We start from the raw sequence: 20,415 nt of genomic DNA on the forward strand, positions 1-20,415 counted from the left end.
GCTGTGAGAGGAACGTCTTCCCGGGGTGCCAGCCGACAGCAACGGGCGGCTTGCCCTCCGACTTCAGGAGAGGTAGGGAATGCTCCTCACCACTGTCCCCCGGGGAGATGCCACAGCTAACAGCAGGAATTTCTGTCCTTTGCTGAAGGAGTGGGCTAGGCTTTGGAATTGGGAAGTAAGTGCTTTCCCCAGTCCCACCACCTCAACTCAGGGGTTTGCTGGCCTTAGACTCACTCTCCTTGGGTGAGGACAGTTCAGACACCTGTCCCAAGCCCTCCCCACCTCCTCTCCTAGCTGCCTGGCAGGGTCAGCCGCTCTGTTGCAGGAAGAGTTTAAAGGGGTGTCTGTTGGTCTGCATCGAGCTACAAGTCAGGGGCCGTCCCCCCCTTGGTGGCCCCCTGGTTCCCTCTTTGGTTGTAGAAAGTTCAGACGTGCTCCCCTCTCCCCGCCCCGTCCTCTTTTCCCCAAGGTTGTGTTGTCTCTTCGGGGATCCCACGCTCCCCCTTTGCACAGTCTGCTTCTGGAGCAGGCAGTCTTAGCACTGAGCTCAATCCCAGCCTCTTCTGAACCCAGAGCTGCTCCCAAACCTCGAGTGATGCGGGGGTTGGCTCACGGAAAGTGATCCGATTGCCTCCGGCGGCAACAGAGGGGCTCGAGAGGACACCTCTGTCCTCTTTTGTGTGTGTTGTAGGCTTCAGTGGGAAGAGTGCCTAAATGAGAGCAAAGGAACCTTGGGATTTGGATCCCAGAGACTGCCTTCTGCTGATTTTTTTTTTTTTTGTGTGTGTGTGTGTGTGTGTGTGTAGTGTGGTGGGGCATTGCTCCAAAGAGGTGGGGAAAATGAACATTTTCTCCTGGACGGTGTATAGGCATCTTCACGTGTAAACTGCATAGATTCCAATGATTGTCACTTCCTCTCTGCAGCGTCCCAGCCAGGGACCCCTCCCCTGCCTTCCCTCCCAGAGAACAGGCAGGGCAAGGAGCAGTGTCCATTAGTAGGGCAGGCGGCGACTACGATCGGCCAGCTCCCGGCCCCAAGTGTGGCTAACCTCATGTGGGGTGGGTAGGGCTCCCCGTCCTCCCTAGACTCGGGCAGCAGGGAGCGAGGGGCGGGGGTGGCACCCTGCTCCTCCCAGCCACCCCTGAGCTCTAGACCGTGGTCTCGCTCTTCCAGAGACCCGTCTTCATGCAGCTGCCAGCCGCCCCCTCCCCAACGGCCAGGTTGATGTCGTCGTACCTGCCGCCCTTCAGGCCCCCGTTCTGGCTGGCGGTATTGAGGGGGTACGAGCGGCGCTTGCTCTCCTTTTCCAGGCCTCCCCCCGCCCCTCCTCTGAGGTTGTCCCGGCTGGCGCTGCGGCGCTGGGCCGCCCTCCCCAGCTCGGGTCCCGGAGGCCCGCTGGCGTCGCTGCCCTCTGAGGGCGTGGGGCCGGGCTCCCCGCCCCGCGGGCCGGTCCCCGGGCTGTTGCAGTTGCTGCCGGGATAGCTCCCGGTGGGGCTGTGGCGCAGGCTGCCGCTCTCGCTGGACGGCGGCGGCTCCGAGGCCGGGGCCGCCCCTCCCCTGGGGGCCTTCGCCCGCTGTTTGCTTCCCCCCTCTCCGCCCCGCTGCCCCTTGCACCGGCTCTTGTGCGGCCGGCGCCCGGGGTGGAGACCGTTGGGGTGGCGGGAGGTGGGGACACGGGGGGCGGGGGGCTCGGGCTCCTCCCCCCGAGAGGCCGTGCCCCCCTCGGAGGCCTGGCTCTGGGCCACCTGCAGGTTGGTGAGCTTGCAGGGGCCGAGGTGTGAGGCGTGGTCGCCCCCGCCGCCGGCCGGGGAGGACTTGAGGGAGGGGGATCGCTCCCCGAAGGCCGGGGAGCTCTCCTCGGTGGGGACGGGCAGAGGGCGGGGCGGCCCTCGCGGGGCCGGGCGGCAGGTGCGCCAAGAGGCCCGGACGTCTCGGCGCCGGGCGCAGTGGTGGGTGAAGACGAAGAGGCCCAGGGCGGCGGCGGCCACCCCGTACAGGCAGCTGCACAGCACCTGGGGCAGCCGGTCCTGGGCCACGGCCAGAGCCCCACAGGCCCACAGGGCCAGGTACAGGAAGTGGGTGGTCACTAGGGCCCCCAGCTGGGCCCCAGGACCGTAGACCCCATCCCCGGCCCCTCCAGCGCCCGACGAAGTCCCCCCCGGCCCCCTGGCCGCCGACAGGGAGCCCGAGTCGCTTAGCAGGGGGCCGCTGGCTCGGAGTCGGGCCGGGAGCTCTTCACCCGGCTCGGGCGAGGACCCGCCGGGCACCCCCTTGGGGCCTTGCCCCCGGTTCCTTCGCAAGCTCAGTCCGGCACAGAGGAAGTAGATCCAGGTTACCAGCAGGATCAAGGCCACCGGCACGTAGAAGGCCCCCAGGCTCGGACGCCATACCAGCCAGCAGCTAGACAGAGAGAGAGAGCGAGGGGAGGTCAATCGGGACAGGGAGAGCAGGCCGGAGAAGAGGAGGAGGGAGAGGAAGGGCCACGTCTGGACCTGGGGAGGGTGGGTTGCGGGGAGGGGACGCGCTCCGTACAAAGCCCCGGGAGTCCCGCTCCTGGCGCAGGAGGGACTAGCCAGGAAGAGCGAGGGTGAGCAGACCCTTGACTCACTAGGGGCTGTGATCCCTGTAATTGTGGATGTTGACAGCAGCCGTGATGCCACAGATGATGAGTGGGATGCCCCCAGCGATCAGGTAGAACCTGGAGGGAAACAGGAGAGTCAGTGGAGAAGGATCAATAGACCGATGGGATTTATTGAGCGCACTGTGTGCGGAGCATCGTACTAGACACTTGGGCCGAGTACAGTACAGGCAAGTTGGTAGATGCCTTCCCTGTCCACAACGAGCTTATAGGCTACAGCGGGAACCAGACATTAAAAAAGTAAATTAAGGATAGATAACCTAAGGGGTGGATAGCAAGTGTTTCAAGGGGACAGGTCCAAGTGCTAGGTGACAAAGAATGGGAGGGGGCGGGAGTCGGGGAAATAAGGACTTAGTCGGGGAAGTCCATTCGGAGGAGATGTGATGTTAATAAGGCTTTGAAGGTGGGAAATGATGGTCTGTCACATATGAAGTAAGAGCGTTGCAGGCCAGAGGAGGGATATGGGCGAGTTGTCAGTGGCCAGATAGGTGAGATCACAGGGCAGTGTTGGAGGAGCGAAGTGTGTAGGAAGTCAGCAAGGTAAGGTGGGAGGGGGCGAGCTGCTTGAGTGCTTAAAAACCTATGCTTTGACCACTAGGCCACACTGCTTCGTGTGGGCCGTGGGTCAGGGACGGTCCCTCCCACACAAATGTCAGGCCACCCACAGGTTGGAGGAGCTATTGGAAATTTCATCCTTTCTACCCACTCCACAATCTCTACTTATGCCACCTTTGAACTCTCACTCCGTGACCACAGTCTCCCCTCCTGCCTTTGCTCCCACGCCAGCTCTTTCAGACTTGTACCTCCCTCCTTAAATCCCCGTCCCTCTCCTCCCCCATCACCTGCGCCTAATAACGTTGCCACTTAGATCATCGATGAAATTGAAACCATTAGGCACGAGCTCCCTAAGCTCTCCCCGGCTCCACTCCGGTCCCACCCTTTTCCTGCCCGCTCATGGACTCTCCCATTTTTCCCAGCAGTATCTCCTGCCTCTTTTTAAAATTTATCCCCGTCACCTGTGTCTCCAACCCCAACCTGTCAGAACTTATTTAAACATTTGCACCTTCTCCTCTTCCCTCCTTGACTGCCGTCTTCAGCCGTTCGCTTTCCTCACTGCTTTCGAACATGCCCGGGTATACCCTATCTTTAAAGGGAAGTCAAGGACAATGAGGATAGAGTAGAAGCCGATGGATTTGTCAAGGAGGTCATTGGTGACTTCAGAGGGCAGTTTCCACGGAGTGGAGGGGGTGGAAGTCAGATCACAGGAATGTCGAAGAGAGAATTGGAGGAGAGGAAGTAGAGGCAATAAGTAGGTGAAGACAACTCACTCGAGAAACTTGGAGAGGGAGGGTAGGAGGGGGATTGGAGAAACTTGGAGAGGAAGGGTAGGAGGGAGATTGGACAATCCTAGTCCTCCTCGACCTCTCAGCTGCCTTGGACTCTGGTTCTCCCCGCCGCTTCTTCACTGACGCTACCATCCACTCCTGGTTCTCCTTCTCTCTCTGGCTGCTCGTGGTCAGTCTCTTGCACCAGCCCCTAACTGTGGGAGTCCCTCAAAGTTCAGTCTGGGTCCCCTTTTATTCTCCCTCTACACCCACTCCCTCAGGGAACTCAGTCTCTCCCATGGCTTTGACTGCCATCTCTGCGGATGATTCCCATGTCTACCTCTCCAGCCCTGATCTCTGTCCTTCTCTACAGCTTCACATTTCCTCCTGCCTTCAGGACATCTCTACTTGGATGTCCCGCCAACACATTAAACTTCACATGCCCAAAACAGAACTCCTAGTCTTCCTTCCCAAACCCTGTTTTCCCCTTGACTTTTCCATCACTGTAGACAACATCATCATTGTCCCTGCCTCACAAGCCCATAATCTCGGCATTATTCTCTACTTAACTCTGTCCTTCAACCTGCCTGATGCGTCTCTCGCCAATTCCTGTCAATTTTCCCTCAATAACACCTCCAGAATTTGCTCTTTCCTCTCCATCCCAACTGCTACCTTGCCGGTCCAAGCACTTACATCCTGGCTCGACTACTGCATCACCCTCCCTGTTGACCTCCCTGTCTCCAGTCTCTCCCACTTGAGTTCACACTACTGCCAGTGATCATTCTTCTAAAAAACTATTCTGCACACATGTCCTCACTCCTCAAAAACCTCCAAAGGTTGCCCATCCATATCCTTTTCAAACAGTAACTCCTTTCCATTGATTTTAAGGAATCGGGTAAGCTCTCCCCTTCCTACCTAGGTTGACTAATATCCTATTACAATCCAGGCCATATACTTGGCTCTCATCCAACTTCAACCTAGCCCTGGGCCTCCGTCTCGTCTCTCACCACTGGCCCCTTGCTCAAGTCCTTCTTTTCTGGCCTAGAACGCCCTTCCCCTAGACCTCTCTTCTTCCCTCCTCAATGCCCTACTGCAATCGTGTCTTCTCTGGCCACCCTCTCTTTTCCCCCAACATAGTTGCCCTCCTTCCGCGTCATCTTGGATCTATACCCCCTAAAGCACTTTGATACTCACCCCACTCCCAGCCCCATTGCACTGAAGTACATATCCTTATACTCTGCTGCTTCCCTCTGACATTTATTTAAATGTCTCTCTCTCCCACTAGACTGTAAGCTCCTTCTTTATGGTATCTGTTAAGCCCTTACTATGTGCCAGGCACTGTACTAAGCACTGTCTGTCTCTCCCACTAGACTGTAAGCTCCTTTTTTTATGGTATTTGTTAAACTCTTACTATGTGCCAGGCTCTGTACTAAGTGTTGGAGTAGATACAAAGTAATCAGGTTGGACAGTCCATTTGGGACTCAGTCTTAATCCCTATTTTACAGATGGGGTACCTGAGGCCCAGAGAAGTGAGGATCCTTGACCAAGTTCCTACATCAGAAAAGCGGCAAATCCGGGATTAGAACTCAGGTCCTTCTGACTCCCAGGGCCTTGCTCTATCCACTAGGCCACACTGCTTGTGATCAGAGATCATGTCTACCAACTCTGTTGTACTTTACTCTCCCTAGAGCTTAGTACAGTCAGTCATATTTATTGAGTGCTTACTTTGTGCAGAGCACTGAAATATAATAATAGTAGTAATAATAATGGTATTTGTTAAGCACTTACTACATGCCAGGCACTCTACTGAGAGCTGGGGTGAATACGAGCAAGTCGGGTTGGACACGGTCCCTCTCCCATATGGGGCTCACAGTCTCAATCCCCATTTTTAGAAGACGTAACTGAGGCACAGAGAAGCGAAGTGACTTGCCTGAGGTCACACAGCAGACAAGAGGCAGAGCCAGGATTGGAACCTACGACCTTCTGATTCCCAGGCCTGACCCCTATACCGTTCTAAGTGCTTGGGAGACTACAAAAGAGACACATTCCCGGCCCACGAGCTTACGGTCTGTACAGCGCTCTGCGTATAATAAGCGCTCAATAAATACCATTGTTGACTGATCACTGGGGGTAGGGGTAGAGGAGCTCAGGGACTTGGTAAGTGCTCAATAAATACGATGGATTAATTGTTCCCACCTCCCCTTCACCCCCCCCTTAACGCCCTTGGAGACGGCCCCAGTCTAGTCCCCGTGTGCTTGAAGGGGGTCCCTTCTTACCCCCCTCACCCCGCCAAATGAAGCACCACTGGGCCCGGCCCTGAGCCCGTGCCTTCTCTGCCAACGCCACCTGACTGGGAGCGAGGCTTTCTGAGCGCAACAACCCCTCCGTCTGCCTCACCAAGCACCCCCGCTCCCTCTCAGACCAGGGCCCGAGGAGGAGCCGGGCAGAAGGGGCAGGGCTGGTTCTAACCGGAGCATGGGGCGTGGGGCAGGAGGACCGAGGTCCCCCCCGTCCTGGGGGGGCGGCCCCTTCCAGGTGAGCTCCTTGTAGAGCACGCGGGCCTTCACCCCCATCCAGAGCAGCGTGGACAGCGAGGAGTAGTGCAGGGTGATGCCCACCTGTCGGGGAGGGAAGAGGTCACCTGGGTGGCACCCTGCTCCGGGCCCCACATCCCCCTCCCGCTCCCACTGGCCCCTCACCCCACCACTGGGTCCACCCTTCTCCCCACCGCGGCCCGTGGAAACAGGCCTCTCCTCCTCACGTGCCTTCAGGAGGACACGGAGCGGGCGGGACTTACGGCCTGGCAGACGATCAGGTAGTTGGTGAGGGTGATGCCACCTGCGAAGACGGCCGAGGTCATGGCCATGTGGAAGCAGAGGTTAAGCAGCATGTGCCAGCCCTTCCGCGAGACATGGATGGAGCTGACACGGACACAGACAGTGCTACTGGCACGGGGCTCGGCCAGCGGGGCCCGCCCCACCCCCAGTTCCCCGTGTGCTCGGGGGACAGCTCGTTGGGGTGGGCGGGCGGGCACATAGGGGCAGACAGCCCTCTGCACCCCTCAGACCTGTGAACGTCCAACCTTCCACCCCACCGACACCTACCCCGTAGACCCCAGGCCAAAGCCGCAAAGGACGGGGCCGAAGGATGGCTCTTCTATTTTTAAAGACATCCAGGAATTGGGATTTCCCTTCATAGCCTGTTCTAGGGTTTAATCACTCTTACAATGAAGAAGGTCTTTTTTGACACTTAGTCCTATTATTTTGAATGCCATTGAATTCCATTTCCTCTTGTTTAGGGCTCTCCCGCCTTCACCCAGGATGGCCTATAGACTTCAGCCCCTAGGTGTAGCTCCCCACAGCCCCTAGTTCCATCAGTATATACCCCCCAAATACACACACACACCCCTACACTTCCCCATGTGTCTATCCCCCACAAACACCTCCACTTCCCAGTGCATAACAGTAATTATAGTATCTGTTAAGCGCTTATTATGTTCTAAGCACTGTTCTAAGCACCAGGGTAGATACTAAGTAATCAGGCTGTCCCACGTGGGGTTCACATTCTTAATCCCCATTTTACAGAGGAGGTAACAGGCACAGAGAAATGAAGTCACTTGCCCAAGGTCACACAGCAGACAAGTGGCGGAGCAGGGATTTGAACCCACGTCCTCTGACTGCCAAGCCCGCACTCTTGCCACTAGGCCATGCGGCTTCCCGTGCCGCATCCGTCCCCCACCCCCACACTTCCCCATGCATCTACCTCACTCGCAGGCTCAGGCATAAAACCCCAGTTACAGCCCCCCGAACACACCCCGCTCCTCACACTGCCCCCAACTCGTACGACCAGCTCCTTCCCCTCCCCGTCCACCCCTCCGTGCCTCTGCCCACCCCTCTCTCGGCAGCCAGCCCACCCACCTGTGGTTGAGGATGTAGGTGATGATGGTGGAGAAGAGGCAGAGCAGCAGCAGGGCTGTGCAGGGGTAGATGACAGGGTGCAGCCCTGCTCCCGCGCCCCCCGCCTCCTGCGGAAAAGCGCTCAGCTCCTGGAAGAGTCAGGAAGATAAATATATTCACCCCCCCCGCACCTGTCTATACATATATATTTGTGCGTATTTATTACTTCACCTATTCATCTATTCTATTTATATAATATAAATATATTCACACACACCCGCACCTGTGTATATGTATATATATATATATTTGTACGTATTTATTACTTCACCTACTCACCTATTCTATTTATATAATATAAATATATTCACCCCCCTGCACCTGTCTATATGTATATATATTTGTACGTATTTATTACTTCACCTATTCACCTATTCTATTTATATAATATAAATATATTCAGACACCCCCGCACCTGTCTATATGCATATATGTTTGTATGTATTTATTACTTCACCTATTCACCTATTTTATTTATATAATATAAATATATTCACCCCCCCCTGCACCTGTCTATATGTGTCTATATTTTCCTTCCCTTCCCCACAGCACCTGTATATATGTATATATGTTTGTACATATTACTCTATTTTATTTGTCCATATCTATTCTATTTATTTCATTTTGTTAGTATGTTTGGTTTTGTTCCCTGTCTCCCCCTTTTAGACTGTGAGCCCACTGTTGGGTAGGGACTGTCTCTAGATGTTGCCGACTTGTACTTCCCAAGCGCTTAGTACAGTGCTCTGCACACAGTAAGCGCTCAATAAATACGATTGATGATGATGATGATGATGAAGAAGGGGGAGGGTCAGAGGTGGGAGCCTGGGATCCGTGGAGGGAGGATGACTGGGAACAGAGAGCGGATATAAGGCCGCAAGCAGCCCGGGCTGCCCAGCTCCTCTCTCTCAGTGCCCCGCTTGCCCGGGCAGTGATGACGGCTGGGCAGAAGCCTAACCAACGCACCCCCGAGCAGGCCTGACGCCCTTCTTAACCCTACCCAAGCATAGAGGAGCAGCACGGCGAGATGGATAGAGTACGGGCCTGCAGGCTGAAGGTCATGGGGTTCGAATCCCGTCTCTGCCCCTTATCTGCTGTGGGACCTTGGGCAAGTCATTTCACTTCTCTGTGCCTCAGTGGCCTCACCTGTAAAATGGGGATTGAGACTGGGAGCCCATGAGGGACAGGGACCATGCCCAACCTGGTAAACCTGCATCTACTCCAGCACTTGGTACAGCGCCCGGCACTTAGTGAGGGCTTAACGGATACCACAGTTATTATAAGTTGTGCAGATGGAGGAAAAAGTATCATCTCTGCCGGGCTCACAAGCAGCAGTCTAGACTGTGAGCCCACTGTTGGGTAGGGACCGTCTCTATATGTTACCAACTTGTACTTCCCAAGCGCTTAGTACAGCGCTCTGCACACAGTAAGCGCTCAGTAAATATGATTGAATGAACAGTTGTGGGAAGCGGGTGGCAGGGAAGGGTAGAGGCTTAAGAGAGGGCTCCCAGACATGGTGGGGGAAGGTCTCCTGCTTTCATTCAATCAATCAATCGTATTTATTGAGCACTTACTGTGTGCAGAGCACTGTACTAAGCGCTTGGGAAGTACAAGTTGGCAACATATAGAGACAGTCCCTACCCAACAGTGGGCTCACAGTCTTGCTTTCCCCTCTCAGGCATAGCCCGCGTGGTTCTCAGACCTCTGACTAGCTCCGGGCGCTAAGCGTTTTCCCCGGATTTGTCACAAATGGGAGAGTTTAGGTTTGATTGGGTAAAGCAGTGTGAAATCTTGGCACTGCTACTCCTGCCTCCTCTTTCTCAGGGCCAGGGATTCCACCTGTGGATCTGCCCATGACAGGAAGAAAGGCACAGGAGAAAGAGAAGCAGCGTGGCCTAGTGAATAGAATAATGGGCCTGGGAGTCCGAAGGACCCGAGTTCTAATCCCAGCTCCGCTACTCATCTGCCACTTGTCACTTAACCTCCCTGTGCCTCTGTTCCCTTATCTGTAAAATGGGGATTAAGACTGTGAGCCCTATGTGGAACGGGGACTAGGCCCACCCCGGTTATCTTGTATCTTCTATAGTGCTTAGAACAGTTCCTGGCATAGTAAATACTTAACAAATACCACAATTATTATCATCATTATCATCATTACTATTGTTTCTGGCCCTCAAGCACCATCCTCCGGAGAGCCAGTAAGAACTGGATGAGTGGTGTTTGATCAATCCATGGTATTTATTGGGCACTTACTCTGCGCAGACCACTGTACTAAGTGCTTGGGAGAGCATAGTAGAACCGAGTTGGGAGAAACATTCCCTGCCCACAACGAGCTTATCTGCTGTTCCCTCCCGGGGGGCAGAAAAGGGCCTGGGGCTCCCCTTTGGGGTTTGCACCTCTCGAGAGTGGATCCCAGAGGACTCTGGACCTGTCCTCAATCCTGGGTCCGGAGAGGCGGGAGCAGTTTGAGACCCCACCCATGTGGGTTTGGGTTGCTGTTCTCATCATCAATCGTATTTATTGAGCGCTTACTGTGTGCAGAGCACTGTACTAAGCGCTTGGGAAGTACAGGTTGGCGACATATAGAGACAGTCCCTACCCAACAGTGGGCTCACAGTCTAAAAGGTCTGGGGTGGCCTTGGAGGGAGCTAGGCTGAACCGACCCTCCCCGGGCTAACAGACAGTGCCCCAGCCCACCCAGGGAATAGAAAGGCGTCATAGCCGGGCAGTCTTCCTGCGGTTCTTGGAAACCCCTGGATCCCCATGGACTATGTCGGCCCTGAGGGTTACACCTTTCCCGTGGAGCCCCAAGTGAGGTGTAAATCCCGGGGCAGCACCAGACCAGTCCAAAGTCCCAAGGAGAGAAGGGGCGAACAGGAGGTTCACCAGTCTGACTCTTCTGCCCGTCCCCAATCTCCTTGCGGGCAGGGAATTGATCTAACAACTCTTGTATTACAACGCTCCGCACAGAATAAGCACTCATTAAATACCATTGCTTGATGTCTCCTCCTTGTGACCCCACCCACCCATACACTCCCGCATCTCCTAAGAAGTCGAGTTCCTCCCCTTTAGTTTCCTTGCCTCTCCACTGCTGTCCTTTGCCCGCCCACCCTCCCTGTCACACCGTGTTGCCCCCCGGGGCCGTACGCACCATGAGCACGGCAACATTGCCCAGGTGTTGGCAGTGCAGGGAGCTGACGTTGGGTTGGCTGGAGCGGAGCTGGCAGCCCTCAGAGCTCCAGCCTCCCGGCCCTCCCGGCCCTCCAGGGCCCTCCGTGGTCCAGGAAGCTGCTACGGGATCAGCCCCTTCGGCCCAGTGTCGCAGGGAGACAGCCACGGGCTCCGTGAGATTCCCTACCCCACAGCCACCTGGAAGAGACAGAGGAGGAGATGGGATGGGACGGGACAGGACAAAGTTGGGGCAGAGCTGGCATTTGTGGGTTGACGGATTACGGGGCCCCTCAGACACTGGAGGGACAGGGAAAGGGGCCCCGCTCCCTGTGTCATCCTGGGGCTGATTTAATAATAATAATAATGGCATTTATTAAGCGCTTACTACGTGCAGAGCACCGTTCTAAGCGCTGGGGAATTTACAAGGCGATCAGGATGTCCCACGTGGGGCTCACAGTCTTCATCCCCATTTTACAGATGAGGGAACTGAGGCTCAGAGTAGTTAAGTGACTTGCCCAAAGTCACACAGTTGACAAGTGGTGGAGCCGGGATTTGAACCCATGACCTCTGACTCCAAAGCCCGTGCTTTTTCAACTGAGCCACGCTGCTTCTCTAATTCTGATTTCCAGAATCCCCTTCCCTCAGCAGGCAGGCGGCCTGCTCTCTCCCACCACAGCCCACCCTTTGGGACCGTGTTTAGTTCTATTGCAGCGCAGCCACAGCATGGCCTAGACTGTGAGCCCACTGTTGGGTAGGGACTGTCTCTATATGTTGCAAATTTGTACTTCCCAAGCGCTTAGTACAGTGCTCTGCACATAGGAAGCGCTCAATAAATACGATTGATGATGATGATGAGGAAAGAGCACGGGACTGGGAGTCGGAGGACTTGGGTTCTAATCCCAGCTCTGCCGCTTGCCTGTGCTGTGACCTTAAGCAGGTAACTTGGCTGTGCCTCAGTTTCCTCAACTGTAAAATGGGGATTAAATACCTGTTCTCCCTGCTACTTAGACCGGGAGCCCTGTGTGAGACAGAGGCAGCATCTAATCCGATTAACTTGTATCTACCCCAACACTTGAAACAGTGCGCAATGTCTAGTAAGAACTTACCAAATACTATAATTATTAATTACGACTATTATGATTATGACGCCCCCAGGGAAGACCGAGGCTTGGGTTGGGGGGCGGAGGAGGGTTGCCAAGGAATTGGGGGCGGTCTGGGGTTATCTGGGCCGGGTTGGGGGGTGCGGAGGAGAGGTAAAGGCCCCTTACTGGTTCCCGCGAAGATCACCGGGGTGGCGACTCCACGCCTCTTGCCCGGCCCAGAAGCCCCCGGGCGGGAGGTGTTCCCATGGCTTCGGAAGAGGCGTCCGTTGCGGAAGACGAGCAGCTGTAGGGTGCAGTCTGGGAGGACTGGGGGGGCCAGGGCGGCCGGCGGGGTTGAGAACAGACTCGGGGGCAGCTGGATTGAGGCCAGGGCCACGCTGTTCTGGGAAGGACATGGGGATTCCTCAGAGACAGCGCAGCTGCTTGGCCCTCTGGGGCCCACTTTTATATGTATATGTTTGTACATATTTATTACTCTATTTTACTTGTACATATTTATTCTATTTATTTTATTTTGTTAATATGTTTTGTTTTGTTGTCTGTCTCCCCCTTCTAGACTGTGAGCCCACTGTTGGGTAGGGACTGTCTCTATACGTTGCCAACTTGTACTTCTCAAGAGCTTAGTACAGTGCTCTGCACACAGTAAGCGCTCAATAAATACGATTGAATGAATGAATAGGCCCCAAACGTTGCCTCAGCCCCATCCACAGTCTGTCCCAGGCTTCCTTCTTCCCCTTTCTTGGATTCGCTGTTCCTTGGAGTTCACCCCTCCGCACCCCAACACACCCAAACACAAACAGACAGACTCACATACACACACACTTATTCATTCATTCATTCAATCATATTGAGCGCTTACTGTGTGCAGAGCACTGTATTAAGCACTTGGGAAGTGCAAATCAGCAACAGATAGAGACAGTCCCTACACAACAACGGGCTCACAGTCTAGAGTGGGGAGACAGACAACAAAACAAGTAGACAGGCGTCAGTACCATCAGAATAAATAGAATTATAGCTATATACACAGCATTAATAAAATAGAGTAATAAATCCGTACAAATATATACAAATGCTGTGGGGAGGGGAAGGTGGTAGGGCAGAGGGAGGGGAGGAGGAGAGGAAAAAGGGGGGGCTCAGCCTGGGAAGGCCTCCTGGAGGAGGTGAGCTCTAATCTGCCCCCAGCTCACTTCTCCCTTGCTTTCCGTTCTCATGCACCACTCAAACCCAACGCCCTCCCCACCCTTGCCCCACCTTGACGTGAAAGGCAGCCAGAGAGACGTTAGGCCGTCCAGTGGTGCAGCGGAAGCGGAGCTGCTGGTCGGAGGGGGGCTCGGGGTCCGGCCGGGGATCCTGGTTCGGGGGGCCGGGCCTTGGCCCCAGGCCCCCTCCTCCCTCTCGTCGCTGGAAGGCCGTGCAGCTGAGGCCCACGTAGCTGTGGGGCTTGATGAGGTAAGCTTCCAGAGCCACGTTGCGCGAGTTCTGAGGACGGGAGCCCAGTCACCCCACAGATTGGGAGGTGCCACCTACCCACCAACACCGGAAACTAAGCGCCCCACCAGCTTATAGCGCGGGACCTCTAACCCCTTCCACCTGGGGGCAAGCCTGTTGGTAAGGGCTGGAGCTCGGTATCTGCCTTCCCCTCAAACACCGTCCCTCTCCCCCTAAGCCACGTACTGGTCACTGGTCCCTCTCCTGAGCCCTCAGGGTGGAGACGACCTCTGATAGGATGCCCTTTCCCACGTTCCCTTGACCCCGCTCCCCCCCCCCCTTCCAATTACCACAGAGATATGCTGAGCGTGGGGGCTGAGGGCGGCCCCCCCGATGCGCTCCAGAGCCCCCACGATGCCGCTGCAGGCCTTGTCCTCTCTCTGGGCCAGCCACAGCAGGTGTTCATCCGCCAGCATTAGGTTGCTGGCCATGTCCACCATCACCTCCGCGAGCTGGGACGGGGGAGGCCAGGAAGAGAAAGGTCAGGGAGCGGGTGGCTGAGGGACCGGGGAGGGGGCGGCTAAGGAATCGGGGTGCTGGGTGGGGGGGTGGGGAGGAGGGAGGCAGGGTGGCCGGGGAGCCGGAGCCGGGCGGAGAAGCCTCACCTCCTTTATCTGGTCTACGTAGCCCAGGAATTTACGAATCATCTGAGCCACGTAGACAATGTCCATCATGTCGGAGAAGCCGGCCGCCTCGGCAGTGTACACCCTCAACTGGTGCGCCAGGGTCAGTGCGTTGGAAGCATTGATGGGCATCTGCGGGGCGGGAAGAGGAGACCCCTCTAGCCCCGGCCCCCTTACCTCTTTAGCGCTATCCTTCCTCCAGCCCCCCACACACCCAGAGGGCAGAGCCTCAGGCGCAAAACTGAGCCTGGACTGGAATCCCAACTCCTCCCAGCAACTGCACCCCCCCGCCCACCTCCAGCCCCAAAGACACAGCTCTTCCCCATCTCGTCCCCCCACCAGTGTCCTGGACCCACCTATGCCCCGAGGCCCAGCCAGGCCTCTTCTCCTACTCCGCCCCCCCTGCATCCCCCAGCCCCGACCAGCCTCACCAGGACAAAGGTGTAGAGCACCCGGGTGATGTCATTGGTGTACAGACAATGGGAGTAGTCTCCTGGTTCCCAGCGGCCGGCACGGCCGCAGCGGCGGGAGGCCCTGGTGCCCGGGGAGCCCCCGCCGAGGGGCACAGAGGTGAAAGGGTACTGCAGGCAAGACTGGTAGGCGGTGATGCCCGCCAAGGTGCGGGGCCACCTGAGGCAGAGGATGGGAAACTGGTCCCTCGGGAACCTCGCATCCCCGACGATTCCAGCCACGGGCCTCGCCGGGCCTTTGCCCTTCTCCCCTTCTAGACGTCCTTACGGGACCCCCTTTCTCTCCCAACTCTCACCATAGCCAGCCTCCCCTCCCACCCTGGCTACAAGTTATCGTCGTCTGAGTTGGGACAGAGTCTTGCTGTTCCAACGGGAGGGGCCTCAGTAAATGCAGGTGGTTGGATGGCCGGGGGGAGGAGGAAGTGTTCCCCGTAGCGACAACAACCAAGGGGAGCGGAGAAATGGGGGGAAACTAGGGGAACCCATGGCAGGAGAACTTGGTGTCAGACCCCAACCCAGCCCTCCCCACCCCCATCACCCAAACCATTCTCCTCCCCCTCCCCCCGGCCCACACCTGAAGTCTCCCCGGTTGTTGGCAACTCGCTCGGCGGGACAGTAGGAAGCCGAAGTCTCCAGCACCACAATCTCCACGCTCTTGCTGGCATTCCCTTGGGCGGTGGACACGGAACACTCCCACTCCCCGGAAGCCCACACGTGGATGTCGGACAGGATCAGCTCACTGGAGGGGACAGGGGGCCGGGAAGGGAGGGAGAGAGTCTTAAACCGGGAGCTGGGAGGCTCAGATTCCCATCGCAATACTGCCATCGGCCGACTGCATAGTCTTAATGATAATAATAATGATGGCATTTATTGAGCGCTTACTACGTGCAAAGCACTGTTCTAAGCACTGGGGAGGTTACAAGGTGATCAGGTTGTCCCATGGGGGGCTCACAGTCTTAATCCCCATTTTACAGATGAGGTAGCTGAGGCACAGAGAAGATAAGTGATTTGCTCAAAGTCACACAGCTGACAGTTGGCGGAGCCGGGATTTGAACCCATGACCTCTGACTCCAAAGCCCGGGCTCTTTTCCACTGGTCGAGTTACTCGGTGCCTCAGTTTCCCCATCAGTAAAGCGGGGATAAGATACCTCCTCTCCCATACCTATTAGATTGTGAGTCTTGTGTGGGACAGGGACTGCCTCTGATCGGCCTGGATCCGTCCCAGGGCTCAGTTCAACTTGAGTGCTACATAAATAGCATCATAACGGTTGTCATTTTCTAGCTCAAGGTGGTTCAGTTCAGGGATCCCTCGGGACCGGGGTCTTCACGTCCGCCACGCTGGCAGTATTTCCGCGGGACATCGCCAGCCCAACCGTTACTCCATCCCGTAAACTGAGACACCACGTCCTCTAATCCCACGCCGCTACGGCGACTCCTCTCCCAACCCCAAGGGAGGCCAGTGTTGGCCCACCCCAGGCCCAGCCCGGAAAGGGCAGGGGCTGACACCTGGTGATGAAGGTGCAGTCGTGAACCAGGCTCTCCTCCAGGATGACACCTGCCCGTTCGTCACCCTCCACGGGCATCCGGTTGTGGTACCAGCGGATGCGGGTGCCGCGGCCCAGGTAGCTGGCGGTGCACTGGAAGGGCAGGCGATCGCCCTGGAACACCACCTGGCGCAGCGAGGGGATCACGTGGTGAGTGTGCAGCTCCGGGGCGCCCGCTGCGGGGGAGCAGAACCACAGTGAGCCCTGGCAGGGAGACGGGACCGCGAGGAGGGTGAAGGCCGGAGGAGGAGGAGGGTGGTGGTAAGGTGGAGGAGAAGGAGGGCGAGGAGAAGGGGAGGAGGAGGGTGGCAGGGAAGGGAAGGAGAAGGATGACTAGGAAGGGGAGGAGGATGGGCAAGGGAAGAAGGACAGAGAAGGGGAGGAGAGGGGAGAGAAGGAGGGCAGGGAAGGGGGGGAGGAGAAAGAGAAGGAAGGCAAAGGGCTGGAGAAAGTGAGGGGCTCTGGAGATCCTCAGGGAGAGGGGAGAATGGCAGAAACTGGAGCTAGGAAGCCCCCCTCCATGCACCACGGTCAGAGTTAACTGCATCTCACACCCAACTGAGCAGAGCAGGAGAGGAAGACAAGGGGGAAAGAAAATGGGCCCAGGAGCAGAGGGCCAGGGAGCAGCAGGACGCTGTTTAGGAATCCCGGTTTCAGATGAGAGTTTGAAGTTGGGGGAGGGTGGGTCTCTGGCAGGAAGGCCCCTGGAGGGAGAGGTTTCAGGGGGTGGCAGCCTGTGGGTCGTGAGGAGGAAGGGGAGTCACTCACCACAGCGGAGCTGGGCATCCCGGAGGCCGCGCAGGGCTTGGCCGCGCAGGGGGCTGGGGTAGGCGCACAGGGTCTGCTCCGACAGCTGCACCGAGTGGTTGCGGGCCCAGGGCAAGGTCCAGCGCAGGCGGCAGTCACAGGTCAGGTACTCCGTGCCAAAGTCCCTGACAGAAGGGCGAAAAGGCCGCGGTGAGCCCGCTGTTGGGTAGGGACCGTATCTATAAGTTGCCAACTTGTACTTCCCAAGAGCTTAGTATAGTGCTCTGCACACAGTAAGCGCTCAATAAATACGATTGATGATGAATGAATGAACCGTGGCCATCCGGGCAAGGGGGAGCAAAGAGCTCGGGGGCAGAGGAGGAGAGGAAAAGGAAAGGATTGGTTTGGGGCTGGGAATGGCCAGTCAGGAAAATGTGTGTGGAGGCTTGGATAGATGTGCCCATGAAAACAAATACGAGGGCCTCTCCCTTGGGCACAGGGCGAGTCAGTGGGGCAGAGGAGATACTCACACAACTTTCAAGGAATCCAGTTCATCAAACACCCCAGCCTGCAGGCTAGAGAAGATGTTCCCGGACATGTTTCTGTGGGGAGAGAGAGCAGAGTCTGAGCCCCAAGGGAGGCAGCACTAGGCAGCCCTGAGGCCTCTGGGGAATAGGGGGATGGTGGACTCACGGTTGGTCATGTAACCCCTTCCCTTACCCCCTCCCTCCAGCCCTGGTGCTACCTTCCCTCCCCCCAGGTCCTCAGTGGAGGCACAGCTTTTCCTCCAGTCCATTTTCTCTTCCCCCCCAAACCCTGGCACTCACAGTCGGTGGAGGCTAGAGAGTCCCTGGAAGATGGCAGAGGAGACGCAGCCAATCCGGTTGTTGGAGAGGTCTCTGGAGATAGAGACACCCCGACAGCTTCAGGAAGCTTCAGTGAAGCGGGAGGGGGCATAAAAGGAGGGCAAAGGGCTGGGAGCAAGGGAGAGGGAGATCTGAGGGTAAAGTGAGGGAGGGGAAATTGGGAATTGGGTCCGAAGGGGACGAGGGCTAGGGGTGAGTGGGGAAGGGAGGCTTGGAATCTGTTAGATCTACAAGGGGGGGTGGAGAGGGAGAGAGAAAGAGAGAGTGCACACTCTCATGAGGAGGGAAAATGGGAGGGGGAGGAAGAAAGAGGGAGGGAGAGGTGAGGCAGTTGGGCAGGACCCAAACAGAGATACTCACAGACGTTTCAGCTTCCCCAGTCCCAAAAAGGCTCCAGGCTGCACTGTGCTGATGAGGTTGTTTTTCAGGTCCCTGGGGAGGCAGAGGGACAAGGCTTACTTTTTGTTGTTAAACCCTTACAATGTGCCAGGCCCTGTACTAAGCACTGGGGTAGATACAAGCTAAACGGGTTGAACACAGTCCATGTCCCACCCGGGGCTCCCAGTTTTAATCCTCGTTTTACAGACGTAGTAACTGAGCCACAGAGAAGTGAAGTGACTTACCCAAGGTCACATAGCAGACAAGTGGAACTGGGATTAGAGCTCAGGTCTTCTGCCTCTCAGGACCATGCTCTGTATCCACTAGGCCATGCTGCTTCCTTTCCCTCCCAGTTCTTCTGCAGAACTTCCAGATGAACTAGAAACTTCAGACTCTCTTAGGACGCTCTCATCTCTTTGTTCTCTACCCTCCGGACCTCCTCCACCCCCACTGCTGAATGTTACTACCCAGTCCCTGGGTCCATGACTCCCAATGCAGGGGCTCAGCAGGGAATGCATCTGTTTATTGTTATATTGTACTCTCCCGAGCGCTTAGTACAGCAAATGTTCAATAAATTCGATTGATAGAGGAAGTCGGGAATAGGCTCAACAGGGACAGAAGGGACAGGGAAGGGATAGAAAAAAGATCCTCAAACACTCCTGCTGCTGGGGGTCAGAGACAGTGCCCAAGGAGCAGAGCAACTCCCTGGGGCCTTGGTCCCTGTGTCCCAAACTCAGAGCGGGCAGGGCCCTCTGCCCCCTAAATGGCTGGAGGTAGCTGGGGTGAGGGCTGACGGGGATGAAGCAGCGTGGCTCAGTGGAAAGAGCATGGGCTTTGGAGTCAGAGGTCATGGGTTCAAATCCCAGCTTCGCTAATTGCTAGCTGTGTGACTTTGGGCAAGTCACTTAACTTCTCTGTGCCTCAGTTCCCTCATCTGTAAAATGGGGATTAAGACTGTGAGCCCACCGTGGGACAACCTGATCACCTTGTAACCTCCCCAGCACTTAGAACAGTGCTTTGCACACAGTAAGCATTTTAATAAATGCTATCATTATTATTATTATAAGGAGGGGACTAAACTCCGGGTTGGAGTGAGGCATCCCATTGTCCTTTCAGTCAACTATAGCACTTAGAACAGTGCTCTGCACAGAGTAGGCTTTGAAAAGCCTCATGGCCTAGTGGAAAGAGCACGGGCCTGAGAGGCAGAGGACGCGGGTTCTAATTTGGGTTCTACCACTTGCCTGTCCTGTGACCTTGGCCAAGACGTTTCATTTCTCAGTGCCTCATCTACCCCAGTGCTTCGTACAGTTCCTGGAACACAGTAAGTGCTTAACAATTACCATAAAAAAGTAAAGCCCCTCATTCATTCATTCAATCGTAGTTATTGAGCACTTACTGTGCGCAGAGCACTGGACTAAGCGCTTGGGAAGTACAAGTTGGCAACGTATAGAGACGGTCCCTACCCAACAGTGGGCTCACAGTCTAGAAGGGGGAGACAGAACAAAACAAATTATAGTATGGACTGACAACATGTTTGACCTGGAGAAAACTGAGACAAAGAATTCAGAATGAGGGGGAGGGAAACCCCTCTTTTTATTATTATTAATAATAATAATAATAAGAGAAGAATAGTACTTCTTAAGCACTGTTCTAAACACTGGGCTAAATACAAGTTAATCAGGTCGGTTACAGTCCCTCTCCCATACGGGGCTCACGCTCTTATCCCCATTTTACAGGTGAGGCCCAGAGAAGGGAAGTGACTTTGCCCAAGGTCACACAGCAGACATGCAGCAGGGCTGGGATTAGAACCCAGGTCCTTCTGGCTCTATCCACAAAGCCACGCTGCTTCTCTTCTTCTAAACCTGTCCGTTTGAGCGTGTCGGGCGGCACATTATCAAGCCCAGGTGAGAAATCAGGGCGGAGAGCCAGGGCCCGGCCTCCCCGGCAAGCCCCGAAATCTGGGCTCAGGAAGAATACCAGGGTAGGGAGTTCAGCAGCCGGGAGGAAAGCTGGCTGTTGGAGCGATTATATAAGGGCTTCAGCTGGGACGGGGGGCCTCGGAGAGCTCCTCCTCTCCTTAGCAACCAGGACCTTTCATCCTTCGACCC

General features: G+C 56.0%; 1 protein-coding gene across 1 annotated transcript in view; it reads right to left on the bottom strand.

The window, feature by feature from the left end:
• Nucleotides 1–1,149: 1,149 nt before the first annotated feature.
• Nucleotides 1,150–20,415, bottom strand: part of ADGRA2 (adhesion G protein-coupled receptor A2) — a 52,435-nt gene continuing 33,169 nt past the window's right edge. The window contains exons 3-19 of the mRNA XM_038746324.1: nucleotides 18,290–18,361; nucleotides 17,891–17,962; nucleotides 17,594–17,665; nucleotides 17,085–17,248; nucleotides 16,279–16,492; nucleotides 15,347–15,511; nucleotides 14,734–14,932; nucleotides 14,285–14,434; nucleotides 13,970–14,131; nucleotides 13,443–13,670; nucleotides 12,357–12,573; nucleotides 11,069–11,286; nucleotides 7,882–8,009; nucleotides 6,762–6,885; nucleotides 6,434–6,582; nucleotides 2,610–2,699; nucleotides 1,150–2,401 (exon numbers count right to left, since the gene is read on the bottom strand). Of these exons, the coding sequence (XP_038602252.1) occupies nucleotides 1,150–2,401; nucleotides 2,610–2,699; nucleotides 6,434–6,582; nucleotides 6,762–6,885; nucleotides 7,882–8,009; nucleotides 11,069–11,286; nucleotides 12,357–12,573; nucleotides 13,443–13,670; nucleotides 13,970–14,131; nucleotides 14,285–14,434; nucleotides 14,734–14,932; nucleotides 15,347–15,511; nucleotides 16,279–16,492; nucleotides 17,085–17,248; nucleotides 17,594–17,665; nucleotides 17,891–17,962; nucleotides 18,290–18,361 (3,676 nt within the window). The remainder of the gene's footprint in view (nucleotides 2,402–2,609; nucleotides 2,700–6,433; nucleotides 6,583–6,761; nucleotides 6,886–7,881; nucleotides 8,010–11,068; nucleotides 11,287–12,356; nucleotides 12,574–13,442; nucleotides 13,671–13,969; nucleotides 14,132–14,284; nucleotides 14,435–14,733; nucleotides 14,933–15,346; nucleotides 15,512–16,278; nucleotides 16,493–17,084; nucleotides 17,249–17,593; nucleotides 17,666–17,890; nucleotides 17,963–18,289; nucleotides 18,362–20,415) is intronic.

The sequence above is a fragment of the Tachyglossus aculeatus genome, chromosome 5 (genome assembly GCF_015852505.1).
Source record: "Tachyglossus aculeatus isolate mTacAcu1 chromosome 5, mTacAcu1.pri, whole genome shotgun sequence".
NCBI classification, from domain to species: domain Eukaryota; kingdom Metazoa; phylum Chordata; class Mammalia; order Monotremata; family Tachyglossidae; genus Tachyglossus; species Tachyglossus aculeatus.